The sequence below is a fragment of the Struthio camelus genome, chromosome 6 (genome assembly GCF_040807025.1).
Source record: "Struthio camelus isolate bStrCam1 chromosome 6, bStrCam1.hap1, whole genome shotgun sequence".
Classification (NCBI taxonomy): Eukaryota; Metazoa; Chordata; class Aves; order Struthioniformes; family Struthionidae; genus Struthio; species Struthio camelus.
The window spans coordinates 43,707,822-43,733,745 of NC_090947.1; the positions used below are offsets into that span (position 1 = coordinate 43,707,822).

At 38.4% G+C, this 25,924-nt stretch overlaps 1 protein-coding gene across 1 annotated transcript in view; it reads left to right on the top strand.

Moving 5' to 3' along the window:
* Positions 1 to 25,924, top strand: part of KIF5C (kinesin family member 5C) — an 89,834-nt gene that overhangs the window by 37,878 nt on the left and 26,032 nt on the right. The window contains exons 5-15 of the mRNA XM_068949345.1: positions 1,914 to 1,962; positions 2,846 to 2,901; positions 3,849 to 3,936; positions 5,827 to 5,951; positions 7,828 to 7,932; positions 8,279 to 8,427; positions 13,771 to 13,919; positions 16,569 to 16,744; positions 19,628 to 19,696; positions 23,780 to 23,986; positions 25,153 to 25,299. Coding sequence (XP_068805446.1) covers positions 1,914 to 1,962; positions 2,846 to 2,901; positions 3,849 to 3,936; positions 5,827 to 5,951; positions 7,828 to 7,932; positions 8,279 to 8,427; positions 13,771 to 13,919; positions 16,569 to 16,744; positions 19,628 to 19,696; positions 23,780 to 23,986; positions 25,153 to 25,299 — 1,320 coding nt within the window. The remainder of the gene's footprint in view (positions 1 to 1,913; positions 1,963 to 2,845; positions 2,902 to 3,848; positions 3,937 to 5,826; positions 5,952 to 7,827; positions 7,933 to 8,278; positions 8,428 to 13,770; positions 13,920 to 16,568; positions 16,745 to 19,627; positions 19,697 to 23,779; positions 23,987 to 25,152; positions 25,300 to 25,924) is intronic.

The following is a 25,924-nucleotide window of genomic DNA, read 5'->3' on the forward strand; positions in this document are numbered from 1 at the left end:
TCCCTCCCCCAAAACATATGCTATGTAACTAGAAGGTTTTGGTAAAGCTGAGTAGCTGTGCTAAGCTACTCAAAGTGTGCAAACACTTTCTCTTCTTCTCCTGTGACCTGGTGATGCTCCCTTAGAATGGGATTCTCCTCCTCTGCCCCTCTGACTGGTTTACCTTGTGCCTAAAAGTTAAACGATGAGTGACTTTTCACCGCTGGCTGCGTCAAACCCCTTCAAGTTTTTCGGGGTACTTTCTCTAATAATTCAGCCTCTTCTAACGTGTTTCACGCATTTCTGAACCTGTTACTGTCCTTCTGGAAGTACTAGGTTATTTTTGTAGTGAGAGTGTTCTTAGCGGTGCCTGTTCTTGAGCAGTCTGTGCTCAAGAGGTATAGACAGAAGCAGCTTTACAAAGTTGAAATAAACCATCTAAATATTTTAGTAGCCCTTGGATTGGAAAATTTTGAGCTCCTTAAGAAGAGAAACCTCTGAAGTTTTCTAGAAATGGCTTCTTCAGGAATGACAATGATTTGTTTTCATCTGTAAAACTCTCATGTCGCTATTGCTATTCTATGTGATAGTACTTTGATACCAACAGATGGGGACCCCTTTGTACTAGACACTAGACGTAGTAAATTCCTGTCCCAGCAGAAGACTATCATGTTCTGCCAGCACTGAATTGTTTCAGTGGTTTCCTATCATAGCTGACACTTTTGAATATTGTAACAAAAAAGCTGCCTAAATAGCAATGAGGGAGTGAGTGATTATACAAGAAGCTGTCATCTAGAGAAATGCATGTTCTGTCACTGAGACCGAGAATTTTACCAGACTGTCACAGTCTTTTAATAACTGAGCCAACTTTGAAAATGAGTATCGTTGTTTGTTTTCCCTCTCCCCTCTTCCTCCTTTTATTAGACACCCATTAAGAACAGGGAGGGGAACATCTCCAGTATATGTTGATCCTCAGCACTATGTTAATAGGATAATATAAAGCACATGAAATGAGTCTGGAAGAACTAGACTGTTGAAACAAGCTAGTCCAGAGGATGGCTTTAAACAGGACACAGATGAAGGAAAGGCACAAAAGCTAAACACATCTGTACTTAATAGCAGCGATCATGTAGGAAGATCAAATCATCAGTTTAAAAAAATAAATGTACATGTGACTTATATTTTCCCATAACGTAAAATGGTGCTTTACTATCTAGAATTTAGCTGCCTAGTATTTGGCTAGCTAAATAATCCCCGGATAAAACTTATTTCCAATACATTTAGGCACCTCCCCCCCCCAAAAAAAAACGCATTTGTTTGCCTCTGTAAGAGTTGAATCACCGTTTATTTAGAGTTATTCATTCTCTCTCTCTTTTTTTAAAAAAATTATTTATTTATTTATTTTAAGGACAGTTGTCTGTCTTTTCTTGCAGAAAAGCTCAGCTTCAGTTTGTTCTCTTGGACCTGATTCAGCAAAGAACTTTACATGTGCTTCATTTAGTTTAATGTGTATAGCCTAGGCTTATATAACTAGTATGTTAAGCCACTAAATGTGCCCTCTGGTTTGTGCTGGTGAATATCTGCATGCCTTTTACAGTTATCAGACTTTACTCTCCTAGTGATGCTGTACTGACACGATTATGTTCAATATTTTGTCTATTTTGCATGTCTCGGAAAATACGTAGAAGATGAGCTTTGTCCAAAGTTGTTTTTTGGTAAAGCTTTCCTAATGAATCGGTGGTAGATAAAGACCAAGGTAATGTGACATGTAAATCATTGAAAATACAAGTGCTTTCTTGTGAAAGAGTTGTAATTCAAAATATGTGGTCTTATTTTTAGTTTGCTGCTTGTTATTTTGACAGGTATGGAAATATAAGTACATAGATTTTTTTAAATCACCAAAGTTTAAATATGTAATGTTTATGATTGATTAGGTTTCCTACTTTGAGATTTACTTGGACAAAATAAGGGACCTACTTGATGGTAAGCTTTTCATTTCTTTTACTTATGTGACTAAGTGGTGTTGTGTTTGGTGTAGTGATTTGTTTCCCCTTTAGCATTAATTCAGTTACTTTGTTTGAAAGGGGTTTAAATTTAAGCTATATGACCGAGTTTATGAAAGAAAATTTTGTAAATTGTCATATGATTTTTCTGGCTCTTGTGCACCTACTTCTGTGATGCTACATAGTAGCTTGATTATAAATTAGTGAGTATAGAGATTGTTGCAGAATGGGCCGAGTCATATAAACCACCACTGAGTTTTAGTGCACCCTGCATGTCTGAGCCTTATTGTTGATACATATTCTAATAATGAGATTGTAACTGAACTAAAAAAATGTATACAATGTTTTATTAAGGTTTTTGGTTAAATTTAGAATACGTTCAGCTCAAGATATTCTTGCTTTACTTCTGCTGGATAGTTACTTGAGGGTTTTCTCTCTCTCTTTTACCACTTGTGAGTCTGTGCATGCTTAGTGTCTCTTGATGAAAGTAATCAGGCACTGATTGAATCAGTCTGAAGTCAGAAAGGTGTACTAATGGTAACACAAAAGAGTAACGTGCATCGGAGTGTTTTTTAGTCCTTGAATTCTTCTCTACCTCTTAATCTTTGCTGCTTTGAAGAAATCCAAATTGATCTGTGTTTAACTTACTGATCTAAGCATTAAACAAAAGGTCTGTGCCATAAAGGTTGCTTAAAAGAAAGAAATTCAGATTTACATAGCAGAAGCAGTGATAGATAATTAGAAGCAGGAGGTGACTACAGTCTCAAGTTGCAAACTTAATACATTCAGATTATCTGTCATGCCTCTAGTTGACACATTATTACTTGTGGAATGTTCCTAATGAACTGCATTTTCCTTCCTAGTGTCCAAAACAAACCTTGCGGTACATGAGGATAAAAACAGAGTTCCGTATGTTAAGGTATAAGAGAAACTTTGCTCAGATGTTCATTCTTTCTCAGATAACCAATATATGCATTTATATTCAGATCTCCATTTGTATCCTGATGTGTTTGCTGAGATGATTCATGTCCTGTGTTCAAAGTCTTGAATGCTGAAGTAGTATTAGTCCCTGGATTTAAAGAGTTTCTTGAAATATTAATGGGCTTGAATCATTTATGTTTGCTTTATTTTCCTGACTTGAAACACTTGTGTTTTGTTATAAAGCTGTTACGATTTAAGTATTCATATTCCTATTTCATGTTGGATATGAAAGAGAACATCTTGAAGGATCTTTTTCTTTAATATTTTGTTGCATAGATGCTGTGATTTGACAACACTTTAGAATAGGTTTGTTGGATTAGGAACTCATGTCAGTTCACTTAAGTGAAGGCACTCGCTGTGCCTTCACTTAAAAGTAATTGTTCTTTTAAATGTAAATTGTACTTGTTGTGAACGTATGTGGAACTTAATAGTATACATACAATACTGTTCTGTGTATCCTGATTCTCAGGAGAGCAAAAAGAAAAAAAATCCGTTGGTAATATTGTATTAAAGCAGAGAAGAAGGACAATGCTTCTCATCTTTTAGGTGGAGAGAGAAAACCTAATTTTACTGTGTAATCTAACCCGAATTACTAATCTGAATGTATAGTCTCATTCCATGCGTTCAAGTAATGACACTCTTCTGCTGCACGTTTGGATTTGACGGACTCTTTAATGCTGTGAAAGAGAACGTTCTCTCATGTTCTCACAAGTCCTGCTGAAATTGATACTAAGACATGTTTTGATCCACTGCCTTACTAGTGTTCCTGTTGGAGATTGATTCTTTTTCTTATTTTGTTCATCCATGCTAAATGTTGTTCTAGATGGCTTTTGGAGTGGTAGGACGCTTCCTGAAGTTCTCTCTATTCAATTTGCATGTTTATAGGGATGTACAGAAAGATTTGTATCTAGTCCTGAAGAAGTTTTGGATGTCATTGATGAAGGGAAAGCTAACCGTCATGTAGCTGTTACAAGTAAGTATTCTATGGGAGCTTTTCTGTCTATAAAGCATTGGTTATAGTTGCTTCATAGTGGTGTGTTGATGACAAAGTAGGTAATGCACTTAAGTGGAAGATGTACTGATGCACAAATTTTAACACTCTAAAACGAACAGAACTGTGATTTTATTTATTTGGCAGCAGCTTCAGAGCATATAGAAACATATATTGGTAGCTTCAGCTTTGACAACTCCTGAATATACCATGTGCCACTAGATATAAATATATAACTATTGTTATATAGATACTGCAAAATTATGTATACCTAGTAATATATATGTGTACGTTCTTCTCTGTGCTGCAAGTCAAGAACTCTGAGGAGTTTATTGGTCAAAATATCAAGCAAAGATTGCCAAGGAATTAATTTTGTTCCAGAATGAGCTCCTATTCTTTACTATTATCATACTTTGCCTGTTTATCTCTTGTGACTTATCCCAGTGAGGCAGTGGCTTGGACTGAGTTCCAGTGATGGCAAAGCAAACAAATGTTTCTGACAAACTCAACGCAGGATTTTTATTTATTTAATGTTCTATGTTGCATACAGCCTAGCTAGCACTATAGTGATAAAAAAGGCAGGTATCTTTGGCCTGTTTCCCAGTTTATATTGCAAGATGCATTTGATCTAAGCTCAAATCTTGGCTTTTTCTTTTCTTTTTTGTTTTCCTTTTGTGATGCGCTTGGTAACTCCTTTCTCTTCCATGTCTCTACTTTTTTTTTCCTTTGAGAAATACTGTATTGTTTCTATTTTTCCTTCCTTTTCTTACTATATTAATAGAAACGCTATCTCTTTTTTTTTTTTTTCTTCTGAGTAATATCTGCTCCTGTGGTTTTTGCTGTTCTCTTCAACAAAAAGTATCCAAATCAACAAAAGTTGATCAGAGAATGCGCTTTACCAAGACTGAAATGGAGGAGCAGCAAGAAGCAAGTTTGGAAGTGTAATAGAAGAACTGAGTTTGGAGATAGAGAAGAAAAAGGGAGATGAGACTGTGCATGGGGGAAGATGGTAGTGGGGTTTATGGTAACTGAGAAAATGGAGGAAAAGGTGTTTTCCTGGTTCTTAATGCTTTTTCCTCTTTGCTACTTTATGAAACATCAAGCATAACATGGTTACAACTGAATTCAGAATTTTCGAAGTGGAACCTGAGATTGCAGCTGCCTATATTCTACCTGCTCTGTGGGTGAAGGAGAATTTTTAACCTACAGAAGCAATAAAAATCACTCTGAAATTCTAATTTCAAAAGTATGTTTTGGATGAAAACTTTTCCTAAAATTTGGGAAGGCTCTTTAAAGCATTGCCCATTTTTTTCCATTGCTTTATAACTCTTCAAATTCTCTTGCTCAACTCAAAAAAAATTCAGTCTCAGTCCAGGATGCTGACCTTAATTGCTAATTGTAGGTCTGCACTTTACATAGCAGTGGTTGTATCATAGGTATGTTTTGTGTGTGCAGTATATCCTTATTAACAAGCACAGAAGGAGAGAACCTTTCTTTTTTCATTGTACCTATGAAATGGTATTTTATTATACTGGAGTCTATGATTTTCTGCCCCTGCTCCCCCTTTTGGTCAAATTCTGGTTTTCTGGTCAATTTTTTTTTTTCTTCAGAGGAAAAAAAATATATAAAGAAGGCTGTCATTTAGCCTGAATCTGGTTAAATTGCTTATATCAGGGAAATTTAAGAACTCGTTCCAATAGTGCATTGATATTACTTGCAGCTCTTGGTGCAGACTCTGCTCTTGGCACGTTGCGCTTCTAAGCGGACTCTTGTTTTTGAGTTTGTTAGTCATAGGCTTCTTATGATGAAATAAATTCTTGGCAGGCTTTAAAAACATTTTAACAAGACACTTGAAATGTGATTGCTCTCTAGATATGAATGAACACAGCTCAAGAAGCCACAGTATCTTCCTCATTAATATTAAACAAGAGAATGTGGAAACGGAGAAGAAACTCAGTGGAAAGCTTTACCTGGTAGACTTAGCTGGAAGTGAGAAGGTAATCTCTCTTTTTTCCTAAGCTGTGCTCAGAGATACTAATGGGATTCCTGCACTGAACATAGGAGTGTATGTGTCACTGTACAACTAAACTAAGTACAGTTACAAAAGCTTTAAAGAAGTCTTATCTTGAATGTTATCATTAGTATGCTAATATTTTTAAAGTGGGTTGGAGAAGAGGAACAGATCGGAACTGTTTGATGACATGAAATGCAAAACCAAGATCTGTAATATAATGAAGTAGGTTGAACCAGCATACTTTCATGTAGTTTAACATGTAGTTATGGGTACCGTAAAAAAATTATCAGCCCCAGTTTACTTGAAAATCTTGCAACTTTAACATAATTTGTCAACTTAGACCATTACTTTCATTTGTTCATGTTCAGACATATGCTGTTTCTAGGACTTCTATATTTATTTCATGTACGAGGTCGATGAAATAATAGCAGTTAATGTTCAGTTATTCAGCTGCAGTCTATTTGAAGCCTGTGAATGACTGTTAATTGTAGTGACTATTTCTGCTTTCCATTATGGAAAAATACTAACCAGAAAAGAACTTGTATGTATTTATCACAAAAGTAATGGTCTAGAACGCTATTGCAGTGGAAGAAATGTCATTGTTTCCCTGTTCTATTTTTAACATATTGTGGCGTGTTCAAAACTCATTCACTGTAAATAAAATAAAATTAAAAGCAGTCATTGAAGCTGGATCTTTGGTAACTACTATGCGTTTCAAAATGACTAAATTGTTCATAATGAAACGACATAGATGTCTTCCATTGCGGTGGTAAATTTCTATATTTTTTTTCTGAAAATGAGAAGGTGAAATATTTTGTTTAATAAGCTCTGCACCTTTCAGAAGTGCTCATGGGGATGCAGTAGTTAAGTCAGTGGTAGAATGTGGAAGGCGTTCACCACAGTAATTAATCATATCAATTTTAAATATTAAATGTTAAATTAAAAACTGGTAGTGGTGTTTAGAAGATGAGTACTGAATCAGATTCTACTCCTCACTTAAACTTGCACTTTGGCAATCCATTATGTTGGCTTGAACATTCCAATGAAAACCTGAAATAAGGGTTTCTTTGGTGGATTGTCGTCTTAAAAGGTACAGTGAAGTTGCCTTTTATATCATGTGGCAATCTTGTTTAGAGGGAAGTGCAGTACTCTAGTTTCAGCCTAAAGAAAAATATATGGCTTTATGCTGCATTTCTGCATGAAGTCTTGTCGTCGTTCCCCCTCCCCCAAGTGGCCAAAGGGAATGGGAAGAGAGAGAAAAGGCTACAAATCTTCATTGCTATCTAAAGGAGTGCTCTTCGTAAGACAGGAAGCCTCTGGACTGGGCTGCCTTGGGGTCCAATTTTTGGACCAGCAAACCTTGCATTGAGAGTATGAGTGAGGTCATGCTTTTTCTCCCCTGACATTCTTGGTCTATGCAAACAAAATACAATGCCAAAATACTTGTTTGATGGCATATGTTGTGCCACTGAGCATGCCTTGAAGATATTTGCAGATGATATCATTTGCAAGTTCCCTGTCTGTTTGGATAGCCTGATCTTGAAAGTGGCTTCCAAGTGTCCTCACAAGAGAGCACAGACTTAGCTTTTTCCCCAGCAAAGTAAGAGCGTATGGGTGAACTTGCTCTGAAACTGGAAGAAAATCAGAAGTATTACAGGCTTCCACTAACAAAAAGGTGCATATAAAAAACAAAACAAAACAAAAAAAACCCTCCCTCTTCATGTTGAGGTTAAGTTGGTTTTGTTTCTCTTCCAAGAGAGTTAAATGTTGCACTATCTCCGTTTGCATTGTAACTGTATTTGTACAGGCCCTTGCTGATAGCTGAGCCTGATTGTGATGTGCTCTCCTCTCTTTGGTAGGTCAGCAAAACTGGAGCAGAGGGTGCTGTTCTTGATGAAGCTAAAAATATCAATAAGTCTTTGTCTGCATTAGGCAATGTGATATCTGCCTTGGCGGAAGGAACTGTAAGTAATCCTGTTTTGTGCAATTTAAGAATGACTTTATCTGTTTCTTTACCATGCGCATAAGAAATAAGCTAACATTTCAGTTTAGGAAGAAGAAAGTGTTGGCTTTCCTACCATAAACCAGTGACACTTTTGCTACTCTACTAAATATAAAAAAACAAATTGTCAGTGATTTTGCTTGAGCGGGTATCCAGTGCAGTACATCTTAGCACAATCAAAGCAATTACACTTCAGAATTATATAGTTCAAAATCCGTTAAGTCTGTCACTGTAGACTAATAATGAGAGAACCTGATATCATTAATTTAAGAAGAATTATTCTTGTCTCTGACTTCTATTTTGATTAGAAAACCCATGTTCCATACCGAGACAGCAAAATGACCCGAATACTTCAGGATTCCCTTGGTGGAAACTGCAGAACCACCATTGTTATATGCTGTTCTCCATCTATTTTCAATGAAGCGGAAACAAAGTCTACTCTAATGTTTGGACAGCGGTGAGTCATAGTCATCATTAGGCTAGATAAGTTTTTTTTGCTCTTCCATATGCTCTGAAACAGTTGTATCTTCTCCTTGAATGCCATCTCAATGATTATGGTTACAAAAAAGCGTCTCTTCAGCTGTTCGTTAAGCACAACGTAGAATGTGAACTTAGCGTAATATTGACCACTGTGATAGATTACCATGATAGCTCACAGACGTTTCTGTTTTTAGGATCTTAACAATTTAGGAACAAATCCTCAGGAGCAAGTCAGGAAAATATAAATGTGGAAGTGTCAGAAAAACATTTCTCTTGTGTGTGTGTTCAGTGGCGATAGTCCTATGAAGTACATTTAAGAGGTTTGTAAAATAGGTCAGGTGAATTTAAATAATTACTGCCTTTGTTGTAGCTGAGAACTCTGATCCTTTGCAAAATAACTTTGTTTCATGCATGCACATTTGTAACAGCAGGAAAAAATACTAATAACTTATGATTGGTTTTGAGATATAAAAACTTAAATTGTAATACATCAGATATGTCTGTGTCTGAAAATGGGTTAGGTTTTCTAATGTGCATAGTTTTTACATTGAAGCCCACACTGTTAAGGAGTATTTTATATTGGAAAGTAAAATCATGTATCAATTGGAAAATCCATTAGTAATTTTTTGCCCTATTTTAGTCTTAATATATGTCCTTGTCTTTTTTAAGTGAGGTAAGGTGATCTCTTCAGTGCATACGCATAACAGTACATAAAAACCCAGGGTGAGCAGTGACAGATAGATGCAGTTGGGTGCAGTCCCTCTTAATGGACAATTGTGTGGATTAGGGGTGATGCCAGAGGTTAAAGCTGGGAGACAATTCTGCAATGTTTTCCTCATCTGGCATTGCTAGAAACAGTATTAACTTGTCTTTGACGCCTGCTGGGATTTATGGAAGGCAGGGAAGGACCTGCATGCTGCAAGCCAGGTAGCTGTAAAAAGCATGAATTTCTCTGATCTCTGCTTGCTATAACGTTTCCTTACTACACTGTGAAACCATAAACTACTCCCTTAGAACACAAGCTTGCAGAGAAAAAACCCCGAAAGGGGACTTCACAGGTCTCTCCAGTAAGTTTTTGTGAGAAAGGACTGTAAAAGGAGGAAAAGATCACTAACATAAGCAGATTTAACACAATCAGATTAAGGGTTACTATGCTTTTTTAAATTCCCCTTTGTATAGTGAATATAAGATGAAGTTATTGAAGATGGAAGTTTTTACTGGAATCCCATGTACTATAATATGTCAAAGAAATTTTGAATAAATGCAAATATTAAGATGCAGTAATTATTAAATACAAAGTGTTACATAACACGACTTGTGTGTTTTTTGCTGATTATAACAGTTTCAGTGTTTTGATGGCTCACTTTTAAATCTTCACCCTTAAAATTTTCTGACTTCAGAGGATTTTGGTCAAGTGTAATGCTTATACCTCTATAAAACAAACAGCAGTTCCAGGGCTCCAGCTAACTAATTCCGGTTAAGGCTCCGGTGCAGTAAAGTAGCTGAAGAGGCATTTAATTTTAAATAGAAGAGTAGGTGGTGTGTTAGGTTTCAGGCTGCTTGGAGTTGTGCTGGGCTATCTCTGTGTCCGCAGGTATAGTTTGAAATAAAAATGTAAGCAATGAAACGTAGCCCTTCGGATTAAGGGGGTTGAAAGGTAATGTGGGTTGCTTTTTGGATTATTTTTGTTTTTGTTTTGTTGGGGAGGATATTTTTTATCTCTGGAATCACAAAGGGATTTGCTTCTGTATTGTTTGTTTTGTATTGTATAGTCACAGTGGGGACTTGTATGCATGTGTGTATGAAGTGTGTGTAGAGGAAGTCCAATTTTCACGTTACTTCGGTCTACGTTTCTTTTGGCTTCATTTCTCTTTTCAGTAATCAGTAAAACTTGCCTTTCTGTTTGGAAGGCAAATCAGTTTTGCAACTGACTCAGCACATCCTGACTGGCAGAGCTTTGACTGATGTGACATGACTAAGGAGAACAGCAGAGTGAATTATTTGCGATACATGCCCTCCATGAAACTAGAAACAATCAAGTAGCATGCTAAAAGTAGTTAACGCTTTTCTAAGAGGAGGAACGTTTTTATCCTTTCTCTTTATCTGTAAGATGTTCCCTATCGAGGGCCAGGATGCCAGCAGAAAGAATTTGGAAAATAGCTAAATACTTTGTGAGAGCGCTTGGTTGCAGTTTGTTGTTGGGTGTTTATTTGCTTGTGAGCTGTAGAACTGTACTGAAACAGGAGCTGCTCGTGGAAAGCATTTAATTGTAAGGAATGAAATGTCCGTGAGGCCTTCTGCTGTACTAGGCCTGCAGAGCAGCCCACAACCTATCCATACATGATGTTGTTTGTGAGCGTTTTGAATAGGAGTATTGTCTATGGGAAATAGTTTCTTTTATAGGCTCTTTACTTGTGACGTTTTAGTTTTCTAATGTGACTGTCTGTATTAAGGGCTTGAATAACGTATTAATAACGTTAATTTGGAGCTTATATAGCTCATGTACGATTACTGATTTCTCTTACTTTTTTTTAATTCTTCTAAAGTAATAAAACTCCTGCTTGTCACATAGTGCGAATCCCTGGAGCAGAATTTGGAGTATGAAGCACAGATAGGGCACAGTTTTCCTCTCGACATAAGAGCTTCAGGATTTTTAGTAACTGGTCACACTTAAAGGATATGTTAGAATCGTTAAGTGGAGCCAGGAAGAAAACAGCTTAAGATCATCTGCTCTCCCCAAAGAACGGTTAACCAGTGTTTCTGCAGCTGATTCCTAAGGGTAGTTTCTTGTACAGGCATTTCGGCCTGTACTTTACAAACCGGTAGTAGATTTGTTTGTTATTCCACTGCTTAGTCTGTTTTATTTGATAACATTGGATTCATTTGGAGGGGCTTGGTGATTCAGCAGCGAAGAGCAAAGATTCAAAGCTTTCTTAATTCATACTGACTCGCTTGTTTTTTCTTTTCATATGTGGATTTATATGTGTGTAGATGCGATTCCATTCTTTTTCTGCTTGCTTTGCGTTTTGTGATGCAATCATTTAGGTTCTGTTGGAAGTAAGCAGTTTCAGAATAAGAAAGTGGTGGTCGTTACCACTAGAAGGGTTTAAATTTTGTGGTTTTGCCTGGAGATGCAGCAACTAGTGAATGTGCATACAGTGGTAGAGATGTGAGTCCAAGCTTTCTCTTTGCTGACAGTCCCTCTCAGCCAAGTATGAGAGGGTATGTGATGGGAAGAGTGACAAAGGACCAGCTGCAGGGCTCGCAGCAGCATCCCTAACTGGCTGTAGATGCTTGTTTGTTTTTAACCCTGTTAGCACTGTGGGTTTCCTAAAGTAGGGACTGATTCTATTGTGATTTTATGTTTATAATCAAGCTGATTTTTACTAAAGCACTTGGGAACTTTAGATGCTGAGTAGCAGCACTTTAAATGTTATAGTATTGCTGATGAGGCCCTAAAAACGGAGGATTTAGAATGGAAAGGGAGATGTGTAAGGGAAAGCATTCATCATGCACTTGCACTGGCAATTTTTAGTCATTTTTTTTGAAAGCATTGAGATACAAAGGAAGAATTTTAGTTGCGATGCAAAGTCTTTGTTCCTTGTGTACGTTTGTTTAATTTTAGTTTCCGTAGACTTTTCTCTTGAGACATTGTTCTTGGCATCCAAACCACAGTGCCATTTCCTTCATTTACATTCTGACGTGTTTAAATTTCCCCTGAAAACTTACCTGGATACCATATTTTTAGGCTATAACGTACAGTAAAACTTTTTATCATCAAAAGTAGCCTGCAAGCTTGAAATGTAAATGTGTTACTGCCAGTACAGCCCCCCTTACTTAGGGAAGAAAGAGCAAGAACAGATGAAGGGAGGATTCCCAAACCCCCAAGATATGACGGTTCTCTAACTTTGTAGGGAATGAAGGTAAGAGGTCTCTGTCTGCCATGAATTTCCTAGTCAGAGCAACAATGTAATTTATGAGTTGGATTACGCACACGCATTTTGGATTAAGTTTACATTTCACTTTTAAGCAGCTATAAATGTTGGTGATGAGTAAAGCAGGACACACAAAATGTGTGCTTGAACATAGTACACGGAGAACCTCTAGATGCGTGCTGAGGCCTTGAATTTTTCTGGCTTGTAAACTGTGGAAGGCTCCTGCCTCTGTTCTAGCCTGCCTTTTTTCTGCACCAGTCTCCTGTGGCTGTCTGTTATGTCCTCTACTGCTCTGTTTCCTCTAGTATTTTCATTCCCTTCCCTGCATACTGCAGAGTAATGCTTTCTTGCATCTCCAAGATAGACCTTTGGCTGCCAGCCGCAGAGGTATGGCAGGGTCCCAGCGTCCCTTATGGAATATCCTCTTAGGTCTTGAAGGTCTCTAATGGGATGGGAGAGAAGGATCAAACGTTTCCTGACACAAGTCAGACATGAGGGATTTCAGAACTGACCTTTAACTTCCCCCTACCATGTAGGAGGTCTCTAACCACTCCCAAGGGCACAGGCTGGAATTTGAAGTTGCTGTCTCATTGCTGGGCGGTGAAGGTAGTATCTAAGCCTTCCAGCAGTGTATAACTGGTCTCCTTGCAGAACTGAGACTTATTCTGAAAATGCTTTGAGACAAGGAGTCTAACACTGCAGAACATACAAATGCAGACCGCCTCCTACTTGTTTTGCCTAGGCTCCCAGATGTCCTTGTACAAGCTAGGTTAGATGTGAAACCTGTACAGTCACACCAATGGTTTTCCTCTTTTGCCTTTCCCTCCACCTTCAAAAATGTATTTGAAAATGATGTTTGGCATTCAGAAAGGATAAATTTCCATCTCTCTGCTTCACTCTGTTGGCATCCTTCATGCTGTAATGTTTGAAACACAGCTAAGACTCGATAGAATTTAAGGGATGGTTGTAATGGGGTTAGCCTGTGGCCAGACACTTGTGTGGGGTAGCATGCTGTGGGTCCCAGGCCGGGGGAAGCTGAAAGAGGTGACAGGTTATTTAGTAGAAAAATTATGACAGGAATTGTTCTTGTCCTTAATCTAAGGGCTGTTTCCAGAGCTGCTGCTCTGCCAAGAAATCTCAAAAAGCAGAGCGATTCCTGACTGGTGACTGACTGCTGGATTTAGGTATAGAAAGAGTTCTTTAGGCCTCAAGGAAGGCCTAAACATTACTGAAGTTTTGAGAGAGAACTGAATTGTGGCATTCCACGTTAGAAAATAAATTGCAGACTTTCAGTGGTTTAGCTTACAGAAAAATTTCTGAATCTTTACTGTTGCTTTGCAACTCTTATCTCAGTACAACTGATAGCTTTTATTTTTGTTACACAGAGCTAAGACTATTAAGAACACAGTCTCTGTGAATCTGGAGCTGACAGCAGAAGAATGGAAGAAAAAGTATGAGAAAGAAAAAGACAAAAACAAGAGTCTAAAGAATGTTATTCAGCATCTAGAGTTGGAACTGAACAGGTGGAGAAATGGTAGGTACTGTAAAATGCGAAGGGTATGTTTCTTCATAGTTTTAAGTTACGTTATGTTTAAATCTTGCCTTAAATCACAAAAATAATACTAATTCTAAACTCACTGGTTAGAATTGTAGTTCATTCTTTTATATTTGTGAGATAGGTTAAGCAGAAGGCATTCCCCTGCCTGTAAGAGATTATCCAGACAAGATACTTTATTGCAAAACCGCACAGTAACCACATGGGTAGTAGGTTTGTATTAGTGACTTTTTTGATGTGATAATCTTTGCATACCTAGTCACAAATAACGTTGGACAGTTAAGTCCGGTTTTGAACATGAGGGGTGAAATCTCTACTGTGCATACTTAAGAGGTAACACCTAACCTTTATTAGAGCAAAAAATTATTTCCTTCTTTCAGCTAACACTGCCTGTGTTGGTTTACTTGCCTTTCATATTAGGTAGTCACCTAGTGATTGCGTTCTGTGCCTTTCTCTGGAGACTTGGACCACTTCAGCACAGGGAATATCTCTCTTTCAGCGTAGTAAAATTGCTATGGAAACAGTCTGTCTGTTGTTGGTTTTGTGGAGTGCTGGGAATTTGTAATCCTCTGATGTTCTGTATGTGTCATTGTGTTTACTAAATGTGGCTTCTTTAATTTCCTTCCCATTCTAGGAACGTAGTTGTGTTATTTTTCTGTTTATTTTTCTTTTTTAAAAAAGATGATGCAGATCCCTGGCTATATGCTGTGCAAACAACCCTTGTTACATGCTGTCTCTATTGTTTTGTCTAAATATACATACCTCCTTTTTCTCTCCCTCTATCCTGTTCTCCTCATTGGCGTTGCCAAGCATTACATTAAATGCATTCAAAATGCTATTGATTTCTTTTCTGACCTTCTGAAATGGCATTATCTGGGATAAGAGTACCGCTCTTTCCAAATGAAACTGTAGCAGAAATTATATCTAGAAAATAATATACAAAGTAGATGCATAAATATTCTATAAGTATAGTTTATTCTATAAAATCAGAAAATAAACTACAAGATGAAATTGTAGTAGAAACTAGTTGAGCCTAGTACTCATTGAAGTAGGAGTTCAGCAGACTTGTATTGAAGTGCAAAAGTTAGCCCAAGTTAGCCTGTATTTTACAGTTAGGGTATTGTTGTCCAAGTGTTTGCATCAAACGTAGGCTCTCTGCCTCCCTTCATGTGTGGCAATCGGAAATAGAAAGCCTCCGTGTTTAGCAAAATACACCAATGAAATGAAAACCTTAAGATTCTCCTTTGGAGGCTCCCGAAACGTTCTCCACCATCTGAGGAGCACTGACATGTATGCAAGTTCCCAGAATCTGTGCGAGTCCACCTTTCTTACGCTGCTTGAGTGAAGTGCAGCAATGAGAAATCAACTTACGTTTTTCTCATTAATAATCTAAAACGATATTAAGCCCCTAGCAACAGGGCAAAGAGTATTTTGAATGTAATATTTTTATAGGGGTTATGGTTCTTGATTTGAAGTTACTGTTTTCGTGCTTCAAGATTGAAAAAACTACCTTCTTAGTTGGCCGATCATGCTCTTTCATGCCCTGCTTTGTTTTGTTTTCTTTTGCTTTCAGGCCTGAATTAATCTACCTTTTTTTTAATTTTGATATTTGCCTTATTTACTTGTTTTCCCGCTAGTATGATAAATAGCGCCCATGCAGTTTTGGCAAGAGGAATGGCTAGTTAAGACAAAAATATGATAGCTTTCCACAGAAACAGGGATATGTGTGTGTGTTTGGAAAGGGGGGGGGGGTTCTTCTGCAGACAGGAAGAACATAACCTTCCCGCACCTTGAATAATATAGATAGCATTAAGCAGCTTACAGAGTCTCTCGGCAGACTCTAATGAACGTAGATTCAATTTCTGGCATGAGCAGCTTGCCTGTCCCTCTTCACTGAACTGCAACAGACTAGTAATTGGAATGCACTTAAGTTACTGAAGAAAGTATTCCTCAGAGAAAATCATTGTGAAAGAAAATATGTAGGGATAACATCCTATCTGGTATGCATAGGCAACATCTGAAAATTGATCGATGCCATTTAATTTTAGATGTGACAAAGTAGAACGTGAGTATTGTTTTAAATGCATCTGTCTGCTTGTTGTCCTGATCCTTTAGCAACTCAGTATGGGGGAGGGAGAGTTGATAAGGAAGTCTATCTACAGTCTGGAGAAGAAGAGACGTTTAATTGCATGTAGGATTTAGGCTGAAAGTCTCTTCCCCCCCCCCCCTTTCTTTTTCCATCCTTATTTACACTTATGTTAATCCATAGAGCTAATCCCATCTATAAAATGCTTGAGTGAAAGGGGAGGAGTCAGGAGTTCAGTCCTCTTGATATCAGTCATTTGAACTGTTGCCACATTTTCTTGTTTTGTTTTGTTTTGTTTTTTCCCCTGACTGTAGGGGTTGAACGGCCATCTTTCTGTACCTAACTTTGTCACCTTTATTTATGGCAGTTGCCTGTCTTGTACCTGATAGTGGGCCTGTAGCTGGATCACAGTGTCAAAACAGACATTCCTTCTTTGCTTTTCTGAGCACCTCTCAGCCGTAGCCAAGGTCTGTCCTGGGATGTCCATGTTTCAGGCTGCTCTATCTCTTGAATTGTAATGACCATGGATTGTATGCCTGTAGGAGAAGCTGTGCCTGAAGATGAACAGATCAGTGCGAAGGATCAGAAGAACCTGGAGCCCTGTGATAACACCCCAATTATTGACAACATCACACCAGTTGTTGCCAGCATCTCAGCAGAGGAGAAACAGAAATATGATGAAGAGATTGCCAGTCTCTACAGACAGCTGGATGATAAGGTGTGAACAGCTTGTTTTGACTCCATTTGTTGTGTGTAAATGGAAACCTAAGCCTGAATGGGTGGATGTCTCTCTTATTTTGTTATTAGAATTGTGTTATATATTTGGTTATATATTTGAGCTGTTCTTCCTTCTCCTGTCAGCTGCAAGAGAGGCATCGTCCATGAGGGATTTATGAAAGCTCAAGCAGGTTATTTAGACAGTGATGTGGTTTTTCCCATGTTTATCCTCCTGGTCTGCCAGAGACTGATGTTCCTGCTGCACAGGCAGCAGAGAATGGGATGTGCATCTTGATCTGAAATGAAATGGCTGAAGTTCAGATCCCGTTTCGCCCTCTTCTGCCTCTCAGAGGATTGTTGAACCCTATCAGAGAGACCAAACAGACAGCTGGTAGCAGCAGTACCTTAAACGAATGCAGTGTAGTTGTGCCTCTATTCTTGAAAAGTGGTCTCCTCTGATATCTAAACTTTACGTTTCCTATATAGCTGTAAGGAATGTTTTGAAAATGTTTTATTGGAGAGAAGTTTCCAGTTTCTAACCGCTTGTATATGTTTTTTTGCCTGAGAACCTTGTACTTTAATCTTGTAACAGCTTCATACCATAGAGTATAGGGTGCTTTACTCACAAGGCTTGTATGGTAGTCACAGATTTTGGGGCACCGTATCCTTTGAGCCCCAGGAACTGGGAAATGCCCCAACATTCAAAACACTACCACTTCATAAAGATGGATGTTGTCCTTTCACATCAGCTATCTGTTTCCGTTCCCTCTGCAGATACAGTTTGTTAGCGTTCTCCCGAAAATCAGTGACAAGTTCCACCTTAACTTTAAGGGCCTGATACAGGCTTTTAAAGCCTCCTTTTCTTAAGTGATTTTTGTAAATACCGTACCTCCATAGCAAACTGTCATGTTATCTCAGAGTTATAGTCTCCCTCCCCCCCCTCCCCATCTTAATATTTGTTGTATCTCAGAATTTTAAAGCAAAAATATAAACCATCTTTTGAGTCTCTTCTGTTCATCCTGTTCTAGCTGCAAGCACTATCTGGAACCCAGGTGTCGTAGACCCAAGTAGGCTTTTTTGATTAGTACAGCTTGAAATATATCATTGGCACTTAAAGAAAAGCTGTCATTAATAGATTTACTGAGTGCTTGTCCTTAATAGTTTTGGCTTGTGTGAAGGTAAGATGTGGCAAAAAGACTTATGCAAAAACATTAACTATTAACTTATGGATGAGAACAGCTTAAAAGGCCATCTAGCAAAAGTTTTCAGAATAGCTTTAATCTTAAAATTAAACCTTTTTATTTATTTTTTTACTCTCAATTGTAATTTGCAGGAACATATCAGATAAAGCCTACTATTCTTGTATGATAATGGCTGAAGTTACTTAATAGCAGGGGGTATGCGATGGATAGTTGTGATAAGTCATCGTTCTGATGCGTTGTAACGTGAGACCTCTGCACAGTCTGATTGCAAATGCAGAAAGCAGAATCTTTATCTCAGTATGTTGGCGGCATTCAAAATAACAGTCGAGCTCTTTAAGAAAATTACAGCTTTTCCCTAATGGAGAATATGTTCCTTGTAGCTCACTATACCTTTTAGATATCTATTTAAATAAAAAAGGTCAGTTATTCTTTCACTTGCCCTGTCAAAAGTAGCAAAGCCTATGTTGTTCTTGGAGGAACTAGCAGCAGAATTGAGTTTTAACCAAGAAAATGCAGGAACCATAATTTCCTACATTACTGCAGTATTATAGGAAATGAGAAGGTGTTTGATCTCCATGATACAAAAACAAGATTTCTACATGTATAACTTCCTATAGTGAGGACCACTCTTCTGTTCTACTTGGCGTTATTTTATTATTTGCAAGCACTTCAATATATTCTACTCGACAGCTAGCTTTGCTATCAGAAATCAAGCTATTAGATGCTTGCCAGTGAAACAAAATGTCAGTTGGCCCTGATAGGATAGGATACGAAAGCAACCACTTAACTTCTGTGAGGGTGGTGTGTTTTTTGTTTTTTGTTTTTTTTGTTTTTGAAAGGAGTAGCTTTCACAAGAGCAGAGGAGATTGACTTTGTCAGTTGCTGTGCTTGGTATGCCCCCTGTGCCTTCTTGGAGGACGGGTTCCTACAATGGAGTACATCATTTCACTTCTATAGTTAGGAACAGCTCTTAACCCTGAGGACGTTGTCTTAACTGAGAAGGTGAAATGACAATAAAATTGGATTCCTGGATAAGTATTACCAGGCCATATTTCCGTCAAGATCTTTGACAGAGGAGGAAAGGTGTAAATTTAACAGTTGAGGTGCCCAAGTTTTATGTTTGGGTTTCAGGTTCCTCTTTCATTAATGCCGTTCAGAGCTGGTCATGGTTTTTTAATTGGTAAATTGGTCTGTAATAGTCTGTCTTCTGCTGAAATTAGAGCACAGAGTGTGTGTGTGTGTGTGTGTGTTTGAAAACATACATAATTACTGTTATACATGAATTATATTTTTGAAGTTAAGCAACTATAGTGAAGCAGTGGACAGATCATTCCCTGTGAAAGTAATTTCACTCTTTTGCTACTGTTATTAAGATTTTGGAACTCAAATATGAAAAGGGAAGCACTAGATGTATACATGTGTTGGAAAAGTCACCTGTCCTTTTGCAAGTTATAAGGTGCAGTTATCACTTCAGTGTCTTATTTGCTGGCTGGGGCACATCTGCTTAGCTATACACTGCAGATAACTGGTCATGTATGTGTTGCTTTTACTATGTAGCTGTGTGCCTGGACAAGTTGTGCTGTGGCATTATACTTGCTCCCTTTCCTGGAAAGGGGAAGTAAAAGCATCAAACCAGAACTATGAAAAGAAACTAAAAAACATCCTACTTTATTTTATTGCAGGATGATGAAATCAACCAGCAGAGCCAGTTGGCTGAAAAACTGAAACAACAAATGCTGGATCAAGAAGAGGTAAAAATGAAATCTGCATTTTGCTTTTGGGACTCTTGTTTAGTGATTAAGTAATAGCTGTTGGTTAGCTATGGTCATATTAACTGGCTAAATCTCAGTTACTAAGAGCAACTTGTGTGACAGGTTTAAATTCAAGATTTAATATGATCCTCTCAAGAGCCCTAAGCCTTGATAACTGCTTACAGTAGCACACCAGCCTGCTGAGAAGTAAAGCTGGAAATGAGAAACCAAGGTAGGAGTTTGGCCATTGTTTTTCAGGAAAACAAATGTTTTTCAGTCTGCCTGTATCCTCTCAGGTACCTAGCTGCTATGGATCTGTACTACTAGTACTAGTTAATAGGCTTCCTAGTTTGAAAGTATGAAAATCACTGTTGATAAGAAGCTACCAATGTCTACTATTTTGTTATGGGCAATTAGAGACAATATTATCAAAAGAAACTTGTGAGACTGAAAAATCACTTATTGGTGCTGCCACAGATTTGCTCTAAAATCTTGGATTACTCAGTTTAATTATTTTATTTTACTGCTTCTATCCATAAAAGGGATGTTTATGCTTTTTTTTTTTTTTTAAGGTGGGGAAAATGATTATTTAACTTGCAGATAAGACTTGGCTATCACTTGTTTATGAAGGCTTTGAAGCTGCAAAATATGGCAGAAATGCTAAATTACTGAGTTCCCCAAATGTTGCTGTGGTATTTCTTAGAATATGAGTTTATGTTGTTTTTTAATCTTGGGGGGGAAACCAGAGGAAGAAAGTTCAGACCAAAAATATAATCCTGGTGTGGGAGTTTACTTTTCATTAGCGTTCCAGAATGCTGGTTTCTTTTGCATGAAAAACTGATTCTGTAGACGAATACCCGTCCCAGCTGCCCAGGCCCCTAGGACTGGAGTAGGACGTTTTACTCACTTGTGGTGTTCTTATGTGCATGTCTGTGTGTGTAAAAACCACTGCTGTAGTTGAAACACTACTCCGAAAACGATTCAGGGTCTCCTTCTCACTGAAGGAAATACCAGTTTTATTTTACTTCTTGGTTAAGCTCTCATTCCCTTACAGTAAAGTTCTCCTGCTTACTCTGTATTACATGTTAGCATTTTCAGGCCCGTTGGTATACAAATGTATCATAGCTCTGTAACGTACAAATGTGACATTGTGTTCTCAGCAGTGTTGATTTTCAGACGTGTTATTTAGGCTATCTCACTTCTGGCATCTCTTTTGTAATGGTCTTCTGATCCAAACCTTACTTTTTTCCTTCACTTTTTTTTTTATTGTGTCTTATTCTTTTGGACTATCTGTGGGTGGTTTTTGTTTGGTCGTCTTTGGGAGGGTGGAGGGGATATTTGATTTTAATCGTATTTGGGAACATCCTGTACGCTAGCTTACTGCCCGTCTCCGTGGTGTTCCAGGCTCCGTGTACTTCTGGCAGAAGAGGCAGTTCTCAGCGGCCCCTACTCCTGGCCTTACCGAGCGCTCTTTCCCCTTTTTTGCGTGTGCTCTAGCCTTGCTCTCTGATTGAACGCTCTCAGAAACTAGTGCTTTGTTGCTTGCTCAGAAGCTTTACTGGTTCATCTGATAAGGTTGTCTTATCTGTTACCTCTGAAAGCTAATGCAGTATTCCAATTTTTCCCTTTATGGGAATTGAATTAAAGTTTTCAAGGCTTTGTCTCATGTGTGTAAACACCAGCCCTAAAGGAAGGATCTCTTCTCTGTTAGAGCTTGTGATTACCTCCGTGATACATGTGCTGCAGAGCAGCTGCCTCACTCTGCCTCCCCCTAATTAGCCAGAGTACTTTTTTTCTGGTTGATTAAACTAGCAGATTAACTGTAAAGACAAGGCCTGTCACAGATGGCATCGTACTGATATTAGTGTCTTTTGATACGTTTTCACCACTGGTGTTTCTTAGCCTGTGTGTTTCAGGGGAAAGTCTGAATCTTCCACCCTGGCTTCTTGCGTGTAAGCCCTCCATAGCGAGCAGACGCGTGAGGTGCTGCGGCTGGCGTCCGCCTCCTTCCGGTGCGCTGGGAGGCTCCAGGGACTTGCCGCACTGCTCAAAGCACGTGTGCTTGTTCAAGCACTTGTTTTCTAATGAGATCCAGTTCTCCCTTTGGTTCTTGCGGACGCACCCGCTTCTCAAAAGCGGGGAGCAGGGAGACCAGAACGTGGGGAAGCTACCCAGAAACAGCTCTGCGGTGTTCGGGGTGGAGAGGTCCTGCCCTTCCCCACCCCCAAACCAACCATCAGCATTAGGTATAATTTCTTTGTTTATGATGATCAGTATAATACTATGAATAGCCTCTTTAAATCTTGGTATATTTTCCAACATTATGTCAACAAGAATCTTCTGGGGAGATGTTTGTGCTCTAGGTGGTAAATAAGACTTCCTTTTACTTGAAGTAGTAGTCACACGGAAATTTTCCTGAGTAAATGTAAATAATAGTTCCATCTGTGTTTAGTAGAGAGATTATTTTAAGCTATTTTGATGTTTAAATATTTATGTGCCATCTGGTTTTGGCAATTTAGTACGGTTGGGTTTTATTTATTTATTTATTTATTTATTTATTTTAACTTGAGTGCACTTCTGAGGCTGCAGTATTACCAGCTAGATAAATTTCCCTCACATCTGAATCTTTTCTTCGCTGCTTTGGGAATGTGCCAGTGTTCACAAGCTAGCTTGTTTGCTTCCTTTTTGTCATTAGCATTCTGAGCCTAAAAAGGAGCATCTTCTCCGACAATCTCCTTTTATGTGATCAGCTTTAGGTGTTTCTGGTGGGCTTGGGATCTCGTGCACAACTTCTTCAAGGCCTGGGGAGGAAGAGTTAGCGAGCAGTGAGAGGTCAGCTCAGGAAGATTCCACCCACCTGATCGGGGTTTTCATTTTGTTCCTACCTGAAGAAAAGCCCGTCTGTCAATTCAGGCTTTAATTGTTAGTGCTCTGCTCCTTTGGTGATTAGTGTTCTTCTGGCTAGTTCAGCACACATCAGTAAGGCTGATTTTTGTTCTACTGTCTGGGGAGGCTACAGTACGGGAATATGCTGCTTCATATGTTGGAAGGCTTTGGAAATAAGTGAGTTCTCTGAATGAACATCCAAACTTTCCTTTTAGGGATTCAGGCTCAAGGGTAATCCTTCTTTTATCTCATGCATGCAGTGACTGGGTTTTATATGTTACATTACTATCAAAACATGAATTATAAAGCAGTACGTCCTGATTTTGTAATTATTTCTGTAAGTATAATAGTATATAATAAATGTTAGGTAGTACTTTTTATTTATTTTGTTATTATTCACTGGTGTCGACTGCTGTTGAGTCTGTTTTCCTGTTAAGAACTTATTTGAATTCTCAAGACTTTTTTTTTTTTAATGTCTTTTATGAAGACGGAATGGCATGAGGGCAAAGGAGAGCACCAAGCAACTGACCTCTTACAATCTGCACTGTCATTGAGATTTGAGCATCTCTCTTACTAGCATGCAGAGTAAATTTAATAACTCTTACAAACTGGAAACAGTCAACAGTGTGTGTGCAGTCTACATTTTCTTTTTTAGTTTATAATTTGCTTCAGCAAATACGAGCAGCCACTCTGTCTGAAGCACCGTGTTTCAGATGATAACTTCAAACAATCATCATAGGTTTGTTTATCATAATATTCCTATAATGCCACAAGACATTTGAGACTACCTCAGAGAGCCTTTTTTACTGGCTCATATCAAAGCTGTGATTCTGAGTTTTATTTTGTTTTTTTTTTTATCCTAGCTGCAACATTGGGTTGAGGGCAGAAAATTTATTTGGAGCTTATGATCCTTCCTAAAATAAGCTTCTCTGTCTTCCTTGTGTCATAACAGGCTTTGATTAAAACTTTTATTTTCACTGAAGTTCAGAGCCTTTTTTGCTTGCTTCAAGCCCACTTGTGCTGAGACTGATACTGTTTCTGGTACAGCAGCAGGATTTCTTCTCTCTTTCTCTTGCACACATTTACTCACTTGTGTTCTCTCTCATAATCTATTTTTTGCCCTTTTTAAAGTTGTAAGTGTTTTGAATGAATACTTGGAAGACTCATGCACCTCTGTTGTTTGGCATTTGTTTCCAGCTTTTGGCCTCCACTAGGAGAGATTATGAGAAGATTCAAGAGGAGCTGACCCGTCTTCAGATTGAGAATGAAGCTGCGAAAGATGAGGTGAAGGAGGTCCTTCAAGCCCTCGAAGAATTAGCTGTCAATTATGACCAGAAATCCCAAGAAGTGGAGGACAAGACAAGAGCCAACGAGCAGCTGGCTGATGAGCTGGCACAGAAGAGTGTAAGAACAAGCAGTTTATAGTGCTGATTCCCTTCTCTCCACCCTCACTGTGTACTTCTTTTAAAGATTTCCTTAGGCTAGCAGTTATATAGGAAATTATATACCGTTTCAGGAACCTCTTATATACTGCTGCCAAGTATGTTGTTATGTAGTTTGAAAATTGGAGTAACAGGGAAGCTCTGAAAAGATCCATATTTGCTGATGGTACCCTCTATCTTAATTAAAGGAAAAAATTAAGACTACCTCTGTGATAGCTGATGGCAGATTTTGGCTCTGTTGCAGCATCTATTTTGTACATCAAGTCAGCTGCTGAACTGAATGTGAAAGATGACCATTCTGTATTTGATCACTTAAAAACTGTATAATGCCAGGAAAGATGTGAAAACTTGCTTTATGCAAATTGCATAATTTTGTGTTTCTCTGGACACTGTGCTGTGGAACAGGGATTCTAAGTAGAGTTGGGGATTCTCAAGGAAGAAATCAATAAAATTCAAATTTTTTTTCAGATGAAGTGTCAATCTGAAGGAAGAAATCTGATCTGAGAAAAATCTTTGTTCCTTAGTTCTATACACAAACTAAGTGTGTATAGATCTTAGATCTGTTTTCATGCACATCTAGCATATAGGACTCTGTTATCCACTTCAGTAGAACAGATTACTATGAAATCCCTTTTTAAAAAAAAAAATTATATCCTTCTATACCTGTTTCTCTTTGATTAACCTTATTTGACATGTATTATGCAAATAAGGTTCTTATAGGATTTACTGCATTTAATAGATTCAAAGTAGCCTTGTTAGCTGGTGAGTTGCAAAAGTGGATTATGGCAAGGTGGAGCTGTATGCTGCTGGAGTAAGTGTAGGAACGTTGAGCCAGTTAGGCATGTTCAGGAAAATAAAAGACAATAGTGTGTAACCTAGATATCGCAGAAGACTTGATGTCCAAAAGTGGTGCTATTGAACTTCTGTGAAGCATGGAGAAATTAAGTATAGAACCAGAACTAACTCACAGCTACATCTTTCTTTTCTTTAAGAAAAGATACTCTAGACAGTGAGTTGTTTGGCAGATTTATTCTGTCCAGAGAGGAAACTGTTTTGTTTAATGAGTTGCTGTGTGAATAAAGACCATCTGAGGAGAGGACGGTAACTTTTGCTTTTAAACCTTTTCAGACTACTCTGACAGCTACCCAAAGGGAGCTGGGCCAGTTGCAGGAACTCAGTAACCATCAGAAGAAAAGAGCTACAGAGATTTTAAACTTGCTGCTTAAAGACCTGGGAGAGATTGGAGGAATCATTGGTACTAATGATGTTAAAACAGTAAGTTGGCTATCTTTTATCACTCCCTCCCCCCCTCCCCCCACACCTCCCACAATATCTTTAAAACAAAAAAACAAAACCAAAAACCCTCCCCCACACAAGCAAGCCAACAAAAAAACCTTACTGTGGGAGATGTGTGATACAAAAGTCCTTTTGCCAGGACACTGCTATTTAAATCCTAGTTAGAGTACAGTGTAAGATACTGAAGAGGTCTTTGGGTCAGAGATGGTCAGTGTCTGTGTGCACAAACGCCGCTCTCGTTCGCAGCTTGGTTTTTGGGGCCAGACTAATACAGCCCATCTGTGTAGTGATGCATTTATTAAACTCTGCTTGCCAAGACCTGGACTAGGATTCCCCACAAACAATATGCACGCAGCATTACTCCCTAGTTAGTTGGCCCGACCCTCTATTCCCAGATCTTTATCAGTGAGATTTGGCTTACGGGCTGCTAAACCATTGTTTGAAAAGTGCCATGTAGCTGAACATGGAGTAGCCTTAAAGCCGGAGTTCTTTGCTGACAGCTCCCTGGTATACCTGGAGGAAACCATCTGCATGAAATCTGTTTTCTGCACTTTGTTGTTTCTTACCTTTTGAACAGCGTTTGGCTTCATCAGAGAGCCCAGAC